This window comes from Stegodyphus dumicola, chromosome 2, assembly GCF_044657685.1.
Source record: "Stegodyphus dumicola isolate Sdum_Otavi_A_Nest chromosome 2, ASM4465768v1".
Taxonomy (NCBI): Eukaryota; Metazoa; Arthropoda; class Arachnida; order Araneae; family Eresidae; genus Stegodyphus; species Stegodyphus dumicola.
Window position 1 is genome coordinate 133707279 of NC_140769.1, and position 14106 is coordinate 133721384.

The window sequence follows — 14106 nt, forward strand, 5'->3', positions numbered from 1 at the left end:
GCTCAAGTTTGAAAAGAGGGTACTCTTGTAAATGGTCCTATCATTGCGGCGAAGGCAAAAACCTTTTTTGAGTTGTTAGGCCTGAAAGGAAATTTTGATGTGTCTTCTGGCTGGTTGACTAGCCCACCAGCGGCCGAGCGGTAAAGACGCTGAACACTGGTAGTTCGGTCTGAGGTTCGAATCCCGCGAACGGGCTGGCTGCATGGGCGTTTTCGTGGTTTTCGCCATGTGTAACGTGTATACGAGCCAGTTTCCCTTAGAAAGTCCTCCACGAAAGGCATCCCTCCCTTTAGGCAGATAGCCCTCGTGTGCTTTGCCATAATTAAATACACACACACACTGGCTGGTTGACTCGTTTTAAGCAGTGACATGGAATTCAAGAAATTGGACTTCATGGGGAGAAACTTAGTGGTGACCAATAAGCAGGCGACGATTTCCACCATGAATTTGAAGAATTTGTTTTAAAAGAAGAGCTGTCTTTTGAACAAATTTACAATCGAGACTTTTGTGAAAATGTCTTCCCACTTGCACTTTAGCATCTGAAAGTGAAAGTAAAGTGGCGGGTCATAAAAGCAGCAAGGAAAGAATCACTATCATGTCTTGCAGTAATGCTACCGGTGGACATAAACTTAGACTTGTTGTCATTGGAAAGTAAAAAAAAAGAGAGAGAGAGAGAGAGATCTTTCAAAGGCACAAGGATAGAAAATTTGCCCGTTGATTACTTTAACCAAAAAAAAAAAAGGATGGATGAACCGAAACATTTTTCAAGATTGTTCGAAAAAATCTTTGTTCTTCAAGTGCGTAAACGTCTTAATTCGAAAACCTGCCTAAAAAGCTGTGCTATTGATCGACATCGCACCTTCTCACCCAGCAACAAGCGTGCTAAAGTCTTCTGATAGACAAATTTTTGCAAAGTTTCTTCCCCCAAACGTTACTGCGCTAATCCAACCATTGGACCAAGGAGTTATTGCAACAATGAAGAGAACATACCGAACCAAGCTGCTAATGACAAAAATTGAAGAAGGTTATGATCTGAGAGAGTTTTGGGAACACTACTCAATCTTGGACAGCATCTACGATATTGCATCTGCATGGGACTCGGTGAAACCGTCAACCCTCATAAAATCATGGAGAAAACTCATGCCTAATGTTGAAGCCAACAACAACCTAACCCCTTTGAGTTGTGAAGAAGAGAATGAAGATGTAGACACGCCCACGGCAACTCTTGCCGATATGGTGAAAATAGTTCTAGTTGGTGAGAACGGCGATGCTGAAAACATTAACGAGTGGTTGGAGTGTGACGTCAACGAACCTGGCTTTGAATGCTTGACAGATGACGAAATTGTGAAGAAAGCAAGGGAAGAGACCGAGAATGAAGGAGAGCGAAGTGAAAGCGAAGAAGCGCCCACTGTGCAGATGCGGAAGTGGCTTTGCAACAAGTCGACGAACTGAGCTATTTCGAAGAACAAGACGATGCGGAATTGGCCTAGAAACTTATGCTACGAAAAATGCAATCTCGGATCAAGAGAAAATGCCTCCAAAGCAAGAAGCAAACACAAATGACTGATTTTTTCTAAAAGGTGTAGTTTTACAGTTATGCTTTTGTAATTACATAATGCATTACCGTATTTAAAAGTACATATGTTTTAATATTTCTATGTATCCTTGATGCCTCTCGTAAGTACAAAACACTTTTCTGTTTTCATTAACAAATTGCATTTTAGGTTAGTTTTGAGTGATATACTAAAATATTAAGCGTCAGTTAAACATTTCCTGCTGTTTATCTTAGGTTTTATTGTACATATACATTTTTCAAAGTTGGAATGACTGTTTTCTCTTTTGCTATATCCGTTTTTAGGTTTTTTCAGATTATCCGCGGCGGTCGTGCCACCCAATTTCGCAGATAATTGGGAGTGTACTGTATAAGTTTTGTACAATCTTTTGGTAGAGGTTTTTATGCCTTTAGTTAATCTAGTTTAGTTATTTCAGATTTAAAAAATCTCTCTAAATGTGAAATCTTTAAGAGAAATTAATACCTATTCTAAAGACATTTTGAAAATCCTCACTTGGTCTTAGATTCATCTAGAAGATCAAATGAAGTGAAATTATTTCATAATAAATTTGCTGATAGTTTGTGTTCTTTTAAAAATAGTTTTTGTTTAGGCTTAAGTATTTGCATTTTCTATTATTTAAAAATAAAATATTTAATTAAAATTTATGTGGTTCTGTTAAAATTTTTATTACTCACCTAAGTATAATATTGATAATATGGCTTTCACAAATTTTGTTATAATGAATTATAAAACTGTGCATCAAACCTGAATAAAAAGATTATGTAAAAAAATCTCCCCTACTCCATTTTTATAAATGTTATAACTAAGCTAAAGATCACGTTGTTGTGTATTGCTGGTCTGCAGAGATCACCTTAAACAACTGTGAATGTTTCAAATGAACAGGAATACTTAAAATACTAGCATAATAGCTCTTACAAGCAAAAAAAGCAGCTGAAAATAGCTGAGAGAGAATGTGGAGATTATGCTGAAATTCTCTTACACCAAAATCTAACACAGAGTGAAGTATAATAATCATTAAGCAGAAAATTTAGTAGTGTAAAACAGACCAAGGATCTCAATCCAGCCAGCTGATAGCTGCTAACATTGTTCTCCATATACCATTGTATAAAAGGGCAGGAAAGTTGGTACTGTAACCTTACTATATACTTCTAGAAAAATTATTGCCAGGGTTTCAAAAACATGTTTTCTGGAAACTTCCAGAATGACAAAAATAGTCACCAACTTCTGATAGAGGGGATCTGATTCTGTTTGAGCTATCCTACATTTGAAACATCACTAGTGGCTGTGAATTTAAAACTAAATAAAATAACCATGTTAAATGTAATAAATAAATTTTAAAAAATCTGAAAGCTTCCAGTTTTTATATTATTCTCAAAGAGGTGTTTTTCTCATTTGCATGAACATACATGTTTTGAGAGTATTTAGGCTAAAATCCCTTTGAGCTAAAATTATTTAAAAACAGCATAGCTTTAGAATTTCTGACAGTCTCACACGCTGAAGATAAAAATGTTTTATTCTGTACAGTGTTGCCACTGCTCGCTTTGAAATAGTTAAATTTGTTAATCAAAAATTAATTAAAATTTTACAAAGTATGAAATAGATAATAAAACAAATTCAAACTTTGATCTTCCAGGTACTCATATTCGAATGGGGAACTACTTTATTCAAAATTTGAATGCTCTAGGTACTGCTGTTTTTTCAGTGTGAGAAACATACATACATTCATGCAGGTTCTTCATTATTTTATTTCTTTAAATATAATACTGGGCGATATATTTGGTGGAAACAATTTGAAAAGTGATTCTATGCAAAATGCCGTTTTGAGACTAATACAGGGTTCGTAGCGGTTTTTATAAGTGTTTATAAGTCCTTATATTTGAAAATAAAAATATAAAGGCCCTTATGGGTGCTTACTTTTTCTTTAAAGCTCTTATTTTTTTGCTTTTAGTGTTTTTTTTTTTTTTTTTAATGAACGCGCTATTTTTCCCCCTACCAAAGCCGAAACTGAATAAACAACTTTTCTTCTTAATGTGGAATGTCAGATGGTGAATCATACTCCCGGAAATAGCTTTTTACCCTTTCTCTGCATTAACATAACCTTTGGTGTACACGAAGAGTAACAGACAGGTGCCCATCGTTCTATTAGTCAAAGAATTGCGAAAGCAGTAGAAAATTCCGGTACATTCGGCATTCTTTTCCTCCCACCAAATACTACACATGTTTGAATTTCTATCAAAATCTTAAAAATTTGCATTCTCGTTCTGCTGGGTCAGTTCATATTCGTGTTTATTATGATCGTTATGCTTATATTATGAGCATATGTATGAATGTTTATAATAACATAGTTGCAGTTTGCAGTAACTGCTGAAGTATATTAAACTTCCAAAAATGGTTGTGTTTTAACACAGATTAGCTTTCTAAGGATAATATTCGGAATGGCTTAAATAAAGGGAAAGTAATCGAATAGTCAAGATAATTTTTTTTTTTTTTTTCCAATGCGTTATACAGTATGAAGGTTGGGAGGTTCTCCCCTTTCTCCGCAAAATCTCAAATATTGAAACTGTTACATTTCGCTGCAAAACAAGCAACATACTTTTTTTGGGGGGTCCCCTTCCAATCTGAATTGAATAGGACTAAAAGTTCTGCGGTCTACCAACCCAAGCGAAGAATGATTCTATTCCGGAAATTTAATGCCGTCTGTTGAAAATTAGAATGAAAAACACCCCAGTTATTTAGTTCTTTATTCTCCCAATACCTGCAGCTGTTGATTCCGATTGCGTAATACCGCATAGGGAAGAATTATGCCACACGTATTGCGCAATAACGTTTGCGATATTTTGCAGAGATAATTAATTTTGATGTTCAGTCCGAGATTTGTTTATGAACACTTAAAAGAGTTTTACTGTGCTTGCTAAGTAGAATATTTTTTAGTTGGGTTGGTTTATTTTTATATGATGCACATATCGAAACGTCAAAAGCATTTATTCAGCTACAGTCTACCCCCCTTCTCCCGCTCTTCTTTTTCAAGCATGGAGGTAAGAAAAGAAGGAATGGCCAAACCGGTACAATAATTGAAGCACTACTTTGAAGCTTTGGTCACCAGATGGGATGTTTTTTGTTTACATTCAGCAGCTCACTTGACAGAGCTCTGATAGTATTTCCACACACAGCAGTTCTGTACAAGTCGAAAAACGGGACACTTCCGCATAAAAGAAGCATTCCTAGTATGATGGATAATAGCAATTTGCATAGATTAGCGACATTTACGCTAAAATCACATCTTGGTTATTTTTTTATAACTAACAACAGCGATTTTGATTATGAATTTGTTTTATAAAATTCCAAGCTGTTGAACTACAAAAATATAGATTTTAGCAAAAATGTTATGCTTAAAGAATAAAAAATACCTCGCCATACCTTTAAAATTGTATACATTTTTCGATACCCTTAATACAGTATTTGCAACTTTTATTTTATGTTCCGAACCCCAAAATGTTTTAAATAAAATAAATTTTTTTCTCATCCACATATTATTGTAACATGTACTTTTTAAAATTAGTGTAAATTAATTTACGCGAAAAATACAGTGAATGCACAGAAATTAAAGATTTCCAAAGAAATGAAAAGTATGAAATATGTATGGGTATTTATGGATGTGCTTCCAAAAAGCATGTATATCTGCCTTTAACAAAATACGGCAATATTTATTTAATTATTAATAAATGCATTTGAAATGAAAGATTTATTTCATGCATAAATAGCTGAAAGTTACTCTGAAGAAATCTAATTATTAAATGCATCTAAATTTATAATGATTATAAATATTATCTAAATATATAACCGTAACATTGAATTGTAAACATAAATTGACATCCTATTGACAAATATGTTATAAAACTCTTTAAGCAAGGATTATTCGTACTGGAAAGCAATCTGTTAAAAGGTATTGTAAAGCAATTTCTATGAGATGTGTACGAAAGTAATAAAGAAGAGTTTTGAATATGTACTTTTGACATTAAGGGTAAAAAAATCTAATAAGTATAATTAAAAGAATTACTCCCCTTATCAGTCATATATTCCATTTATATAAGTCAGTTACAAGTTTTAAATAATATTTAAAAAATAATCCTTATTTTATTCCCTTTCAGAAATATTTAGAGAAAGTTAAGTACTATTTAAAGTATTTCGCTATTAAATTAAAAGGTGCTCTAATTTGAAATGGACCAAATAGAGCATTAATTATCTTATATTAGACTTATAGTTTTTGATTTAAAAGATGCCTTAGAAGCTAAAAAATCATGTCATATTTGAGAAAGTATTTTAGGAAGAAACTCTATAAATAAAAAAGAAATAATGCATAATTTTAATAATACAACAAACTTTGGTCTTAATTTTTGTAATCCTTAACCGAATCAAATTGAATTACCTTAATTTTTTTTCTAATGTATTTAACGAAAACTTGTGAAAATATTTCAAATTAAACCATTCTGAGCAAAGTGTTCTGTGAAAAATATAGCATTTAATTCCATTCAGAATGAAATGTTGTTTGAAAATGTATTCTTTTCATATACTTAGGCCTCTGAAGTATTGTAGAAAAAGAAAATATATACATTTATATGCATATTTACGACGTAATTACAAAATATTTACATCCGATCGTGTCAAAACCCATTGAACTCAATGGTAAATTACCCAATGTTTTGGTAACCAAAGAAGGGATCGCTAGTGCTTCAAAGCAGGATATGGAGAAACCGGTTTAGGGCCACTCCATCTAAATTCCTACCTCAATGTTTCCAAGTTACGCTTGACTGTCCGAATATTCGCCAATTTCCAAGTATGCAGGTTAGTTAAGCTTTTACTGTTAAAGGATGACTGCATGAAGCAAATTTCTGTCTTCTTTACTTAAATTACTTTGCTTGCAATATCTGTTAAGGGAAAACTAATATATAATGAAAATTGAGAAAATGTTCAGAATTTAGATTTAAATTATTTAAATACCAATATGAGTGGAAAAATAAATTGTATTTATTATTAGGTTCCAAGTGAATACAATAAATATGGCTTATTATTATTTATTTTCTCTATTTTTAACTGAAATTTCATCATTAAATCTTGTAATATAGTTTAGTTCTGCATAGTTTTTTTTTTTTCTCTCATTGTAAACTAGTTCTGTAAATTGAACTGTTATTTAAAATTAAAAACAAAACAAAAAAAAAAAAAAGGTAATTATTTTCCATGGCTGAGGTAATGCTTATTGTCTCTTAATAAATACTGCATTTCTCATATTTTAAATTACAAGTCTAATTTGTAAGGTTATGCAGTTGTGTATGATGTAATTAGACATGTGCTTATTTTTTTCTTAAAATGTGCTTGAAAAGTGCTTATAGGTGCTTATTTTTTTAACTAAAATGTGGCTATGAACCCTGTAATAGCCATTCTGAGCTAATAACAGTACAAAAATACATAAAATCCCTAACCATTAGCAAATATTTACACAAGTTACATCAGTAAATTCATATTTGGAACTAACATAAATAGTTAATAAATATTTATCATTACTTGAATTTGAATTTTTATGTTTATTTCTACTTTATTATTTTTTTTTATTTTACTTTATTTCATAACCAATAAATAGGAAAATGTGAACTCTTTATACATAAATTTTCAAATGTTCTAATGATATAGGAAGAACACTGGAATGTCACACCAGCATCAATTACTCAGCAGCAAAAGCTTAGAGTTTGTGAAGTATGTTCATCTTATTTAGGTGTGCATGATAACGATAAAAGATTAGCAGATCATTTTAATGGAAAATTGCATTTAGGCTTTATTACCATCCGAGAAAAGCTTCAAGAGTTGGAGGTGAGTTTTCTTTTAATGTTGTATAATGGAAAATTTTTCATATTAAATTATATTTTAGTTGTAGAAATGAGAACTTTTCATTTAACTTCACTTCTTTTCACTGCTGTTTATCGACTGAAGTGCAAATGCTGTTTCATGCAGGTTTTTTTAAATATATATATATATGTATATATATAATTATAAGTAAGGTTGTAAGAACAAATGAAAAAAGACCAAATTTGGTCAAAGTTTTGCGCATTGTGCTGCAAAATTAAGGAAATTAGAAGATAAATTTTAGTTTGCACGCCAAAAAGTTACCAAAAACTGTGGCTCCGTGAAAACTCTAACATAAGCATATTTAGTTGCTAAGAAATGTGTGAAAGACGAGAAAAAGTATTTGAATATTTACAAGTTAAATTAATAAAAAAGCTATATGCTTAACAAATTAGGTAATTTTTAACACAGTAAAAAACAAATCAATTGAATGAGTTAAATAAAGATAGTAGGCTATATGCTAAACGAGAAAAGTAGATTATAAAACACAGTAAAATACTAATCAATTAATCAAGGTAAAATATAAAATATATTAAAATTAAGAAGTGGTAAATGGTTAATTAGCCCAATTTGAAGTTCATTTTGGCTTTTCAAGGGAAATTTTTAAGGGTGTTTCAGAAAAATGGTTACAAACTTTCAGGAGAGGTAGAGTACACCTAGAGGAGGGAAAATCACATAGCAATGCATGGTTGAAAATGCTTTCTTGGCACAGTTGTGACACTACAAAAGTATACTGTATCGCTCCTGAAAGTTTGAAACCAATTTGCTGAAACAACCTGTATATTATACTGTAACATCAGTGATGTTTCTTTCTATTTTTAAGTTTATATTAGCTATTTTTAGCCTGATGTCTTGCATTGTCTTGTTTAGTATGTCTTGCATTTTATTTATTTATTTTATTTTTATTTTTATTTTTTTGGAAAGTACGCTTACAAGAAAAATATTTCATTATTTAAAAACATTGGAAGCATTTTCTTCATGCTTTCTTTCTACAAAAATTGCAGCTTATAATGAAACTTAATGGTTAATAAATTCAACCAGTTATTGCGTTCAGATTTCCAAGAACCAAAACAAATATATATTGATTTATAGTGTTACAAATTTTGTACATGATAGATGATTTTAGTGCAATTATATGTAAAATTGTTGTATTTCTTTTGTATAATGTAACATGAAATATGTAAAAAAGAAAAGTGAGAATACAGGGACAAGTCTGTTTAACATTGAGTAAATGGGAATCTCAGTAATTTGGCGAGATGTCACCAAGCTGGCTGCAGTTTTGGTGGCTAATTTTTGTTGCCAAATTTCTCGAGTAATCGCCAAAAGTTGCCAAACTTGATGGATGACAGTTTGGTCCAGTCCCAGTAATAAATCGTGTCTACTACTGTATTAGGTGTAACCATAATTCAACCTACATATTGCCTTCCAGTGATTCCGAGAAGCAGAAAGTACTAGAAATATCTCAGTGGCCAGGTGAAAACTATAAAAGGCCGGAGAGAGCTTCTGCTCTCAGTTGTTGTTATTGCGAGTTGTTGGTTTAGCATGATTTTAGAGCACCGAGATATTCCCATATTAGCTTTCTTTTTAGATGTGCTTTGCATTGTGTTGTGTTTCATGTTCTTAGTTATTTGAAGTGTAACTACTGATTGTACTCAGTTGTACTGTGAACACCTGTACGAGTATTTCGGTGGAAAATTCTAGAATCCTGAAATTTTCTTTTGATAAAATTAATTTTATCAACCTATCATCGTATCTGTGCGCATTCAATCTATTGCGAACTCGTATGCACACAATAATGTTTATTAAACTCATCTCTGCTTAAAAAAACTCCATTTCTTAATCTCGGTGATCCCAATTTCAAAGAATAAAACTTCCTCAAAACAAAGCAACAAATCATACTTCGAAAAATACCACTGCATCCCTTGAAAATATAAAGACTGATATTGATATTGCATATATGCCTTTTCATTGTAGTTCTGCAAAGTCCCCTGCCATTTCACCTATGGTTTATTGTGCCTTTGGTCTTTTGAAAAGAGCTCTTTGTCAACACAAGCCCACCATAATTGATGGATTCTGTGAAGTAGTAGAAGAGAAAGAAAAATCATCAGCCTGCGAAATTTTATGAAAATCCCAATGGAGACATAGTTCAAAAAAAGGGCTATCAGATCAAACATTTAAAAAATAGTCTTTATTTTTTAAACATTAATTAAATGCCTTCAAAATTGTTCTAAAAATGAGTAAACAGCCCATGTAGTAACATTACATACCAGTTTAAAAGTTTAAACCATCAGAAAATTATCTCAAAAATTTGTCATAATTTTTGCTACGGTTATAAAAGATCGTTAAAGGCACTGTATTTCAATTCAAAATTATGAACTATGCCATCAAGCAAAGCACATGTACCCAGCTAATATTTTCTTGTGTAATAATTAGCATCAATTTAAGGTGGCACCTGCCATCTTTCATGGAAAGAAAAGTTTGAATGTGCTCCAGCATATCCCACTGCTAATTAATGCACCTGATTCTCATAATCAGCAATAGATTAGAAGGAGTTACTTCCCAGAGCTTAAAACACCATATTGTTGTGAATTTTGTGCAGAGTTGTATAATTTTAGTGAAATTATATGTGAAAGGTGTTGTGATTTTCTGTATATAATGTAACATAGAAATCTAGAGAGAGAGAATGCCCTGTCACAAAAGTACGAATACATGGGCAAGTCTATTTACAATTGAGTAAATTGCTATTGCTAATTTGGCAAAACATCACTAAGCTGGCAACAGTTTTGCTGACTAATTTTTTATTGCCAATTTGGCAAGAAATTCCCAAAAGTTGCCAAGTTTGGCAACCATTCGGTGACATTTTGGTCCAATCCCTGAATCACCATAATAAGTACTGTAATTGATCCTCTTTACCTGTAACTGTATTAGGCCCTCATATGCCTTCCAGTAATTTCGAGAAGCAGTCTTGGCCTCCGAGGGAAAACTGTATAAAAACCAGAGAGAGTGTAAGTTTCTGAGTAGTTGTCAGTATTTGAGATGTCTGCGAATTAGCTTTCCCTCTTTAGATGCGCTTTTCACTGCATTGTGTTTAACGTTCTTAGTAGTTAGAAGTGTAACTACTAACTACTCTGTGATACTGTGAAGACTTGTATAATTATTTTTTGGTACAATTATTTACTAAATTTTTGACCAACTATTTTTTGGAGAGTTTGGCGACATTTTGGCTCAATCCCCGTATTATCGTAATAGTTATTGTAATTAAATAAATATAATTGATCACTATATTAGCTGTAACCATAATTTGACCCTCTTATTGCCTTCCAGTAATTTTGAGAAGCAGAAAGTATCAGAAATATCTTGGCAGCCAGGTGAAAACTATGTAAGACCAGAGAGAGCATCTGTTGTCAGTTATTGTTGTTGTGAGTTTTTAGGTCACGGTGAGTTTGGAGTATTGAGTTATTTCCGGGTTAGCTTTGCTCTTTAAATACACGTCGCTTTGCACTGTGTTTAACTTCAAGATATTTCTGGTAGTTTGAAGAGTTACTGTTAATTATACACTGTGATACTGTGAGATTGGGTTGTATGACTATTTTATGGAAAATTCCAGAACTATTAAGGATTTCTTTTGATAAAATAAATTTTATCATCCTATCTTCCAACCTGTGTATACAACAATATGTTCTCATGTGTTTCTGGAGTGCATAAACCATGTAAGGTTCATGCACATTTTGAAAATGTAATACATTTGCAGTGTGTACTGTTTATTTTTACTGCAATTTAATATCACATGGTAAAAGGGCTGATGTGCTAAAATGTGTGCATACACAAAACACAATAACTATGTAAATTTTATTGGAAAAAATGGAATTAAATTTTTCTGTGGAAACAATGGACCAAAATGTTATTAATGCAAAATACCTGTTTTCTGCCTCTTTACTTGATCACTGTGTGCCACTGAATCTCTCTGACCATGCAGCTATTTTATTTTATGTTTATGATGGCATAATTGCTAAGAAATATTTGTGGGTAAGAATAAAGTAGTTGTTGAAAAATGGATGTGAAATATACGAGGCGTATTCGGAAACTAAGTACCGTTTTGGAAAAAAAAAAAAAAAGTAAAACAATTTTTTCGAATCCAATTTTATTTTTACATGAAAATACATGTCTTAAACTATTTTTCAACATAGTTTCTGCCAATGATCAAACATTTGTCATAGCGGGTGACCAGTGTTTGTGTACCATCGTCAAAGAAACTTCCCTCCAGTTTCGATAACCACGACTCCACAGCATTTTTCGTGTCATCGTCAGATCCAAAATGCTTGCCACCAAGCTCGCGCTTCATGTGCAGAAACAAGTGATAGTCGGATAGTCCTTTGAAAGAGTTGTCATTGTGAAGCGTCTGTTCTCATGAATTGCTTCATCAAATTTCCTTACCAAACCATTGGTGACAACAGAAGGCCGACCACTCCGAGCCTCGGCGTGGACATTTGTTCGACCTGCATTAAACATTCTTACCCACTTTCTCACCATTCCATCACTTAATCGCGTATTCACCGTAAACTTCTGTCACTTGACGATAAATTTCGGCCGGTTTAACATTCCTCGCGTTCAAAAATTTAATCACGGCACGAATCTCACAGTCAGCGGGAGAACTAATTGTCTTAAACATTTTGAATGTGTACAGCAAACTGAAAACACAACATAGAGCAACCAAAATGGCGACAATTGAAAGTCAGTGAACAAGAAAGACTATTGCGCATGTGCTTGATGCCTACCACAGCGCTGCAACGGTGCTAGAATGAAACGGTACTTAGTTTTCGAATACGCTACGTAAATCTTCAGTTGTTGCTGGCATTGAAACAGTTATTTTCTGCTTTTCTTTGTACAGTCAAAAGTCGTTAATCCAGACTCGTCGGGACTTCGATTCCGGATTATCGATTTTTCCGGATTATAGATCATCAGTTTAAATCGTGTAAGATGGCATGCAGAAATTCTAAAATTAAAAATATGAAACCGTAATATATGAAATAAAGAACAATTATGATCTAAAGGGTATCAAAATTTACAAAAAAAAAAAAGCTTAATATTTATTTGTTTACTTTATTAAACATTTCTTTTAATGTAAGTTGTTTAAGTTGCTTCGTTTTATGTGATAATACTTTCTCTTAAATTCTATAAACAGGCATAATTTTTTGTTTAGTTACAAAGTTCCACTGTTCAAGTCCCGTTAATTGCTGTGCCGAGAATACCGACTAACTTGTCAATCGAAATTTTTTCGTTTTCACTAACCTCTCTGTCACATTCTTCATGTCTTTATCCATTTTTTCCAGCAGTTCCACTTTTTGTTTGATGGACATCGAAACATACTTTCATTTTGTACGATACTTTGGGAGCTCCAGATTCGGAAATTCTATTTGACATAATCGAAAGTTCAAGTTTACTTTATAAAATTGCTTTTACAGCGTGCAAAGAATAATAAGCCGGATCCAATTCAAAGATTAAGGAGCAACGCAATCATCAACATTAACTGAAATAGATAATTAGATAATTTTAGATTATACCGTCCGTTATACATAAAACGCGCACGCGAAAACGTATTCTGCGCTTGCGCACACGCAAATGCGCAGTCGTAAGAGGTCTTACGCGCACGCGTAAATGCCCACATGTGTCAACGAGGCGCATATGCAGAAAGTTTTTAGCTTTGAGGTCCGGATTATGGGTGTCCGAATTAACGGCTTTTGACTGTATCTCCAATTTAGAAGGAAATTCTACAAATTTCAATATAGCATAGCTAATTATTAAAACACTGTAGAAAACTGAAATCTTCTGAACAACTGTTTAGCTGTTTGGGCTGATAATGCACCAGTAATGGTAGGCCTCAAAGAATGATGTTGCATACACTTATAAAAAAAAAAGAAAAAGAAAAGAAAAGAAAATGTAAACTCAGTTTGTAAGTTATGAATTGTAGCTTTCTTTAAAAAAAAAAAAAAAAAAAAAAATTTAGCAGATATAAAAAGTTCAATTTTACCAAATAAATGTGGATGAATTCATTGTTGATGTTTATTAAAGAGAAGTCTAAAGGGAAGGAAAATTAAAGCAATTTCAGCTACTGTATAATACTGAAATAAGAAAAAATTTAAAACATGTATGTGTGGCTGGTAATCTTTAGCTTGTAAACTTTTATTACCAAAAACAACACCAAAATTCCAGTTACTATGAACAAAATTATGAGGTTTCTATCATAAAATCTGCTACTGTTGTTAAAATTTGTATGAAAACAGATTAAACTATTATTTTTATATAGACAAATATATTTTTAAATATATATATTATATTACTGAAATATATCAAATTATAAATATATTTTTAATATATGAGTATTTTTCTGCTAATGGCATTTAAAACTTATAATTAGGCTGTATTTACAGTTTGTTATTTTTTTTTTAAATTTCCATTTTGTGTTATTTTTATTCTTCAGAAATTATTTTTGTTGATGAAAGTATCCTCTTGATTTCTTAAAGAACTGAGTTTTCCCAAAATTTCTGGACAATTATGTTAGTTGTACCATTTATATTCAGGGTGGCTCAAAAAAATGCTGCAGAAATTTTTTTTAAAGGTAGAGAGGACTGAATAGGCA

General features: G+C 32.2%; 1 protein-coding gene across 4 annotated transcripts in view; it reads left to right on the forward strand.

Annotated features, from left to right (window-relative positions):
• The window catches only part of LOC118192771 (putative RNA-binding protein Luc7-like 2), an 89780-nt gene that overhangs the window by 62422 nt on the left and 13252 nt on the right, over positions 1–14106 (forward strand). For 3 of the 4 annotated variants that reach the window (XM_035363784.2, XM_035363783.2, XM_035363785.2), the window contains one exon: positions 7260–7436. The exons of the other annotated variant lie outside the window; for it this stretch is intronic. In XM_035363784.2, the coding sequence (XP_035219675.1) occupies positions 7260–7436 (177 nt within the window). The remainder of the gene's footprint in view (positions 1–7259; positions 7437–14106) is intronic. 4 annotated transcript variants of the gene reach the window in all.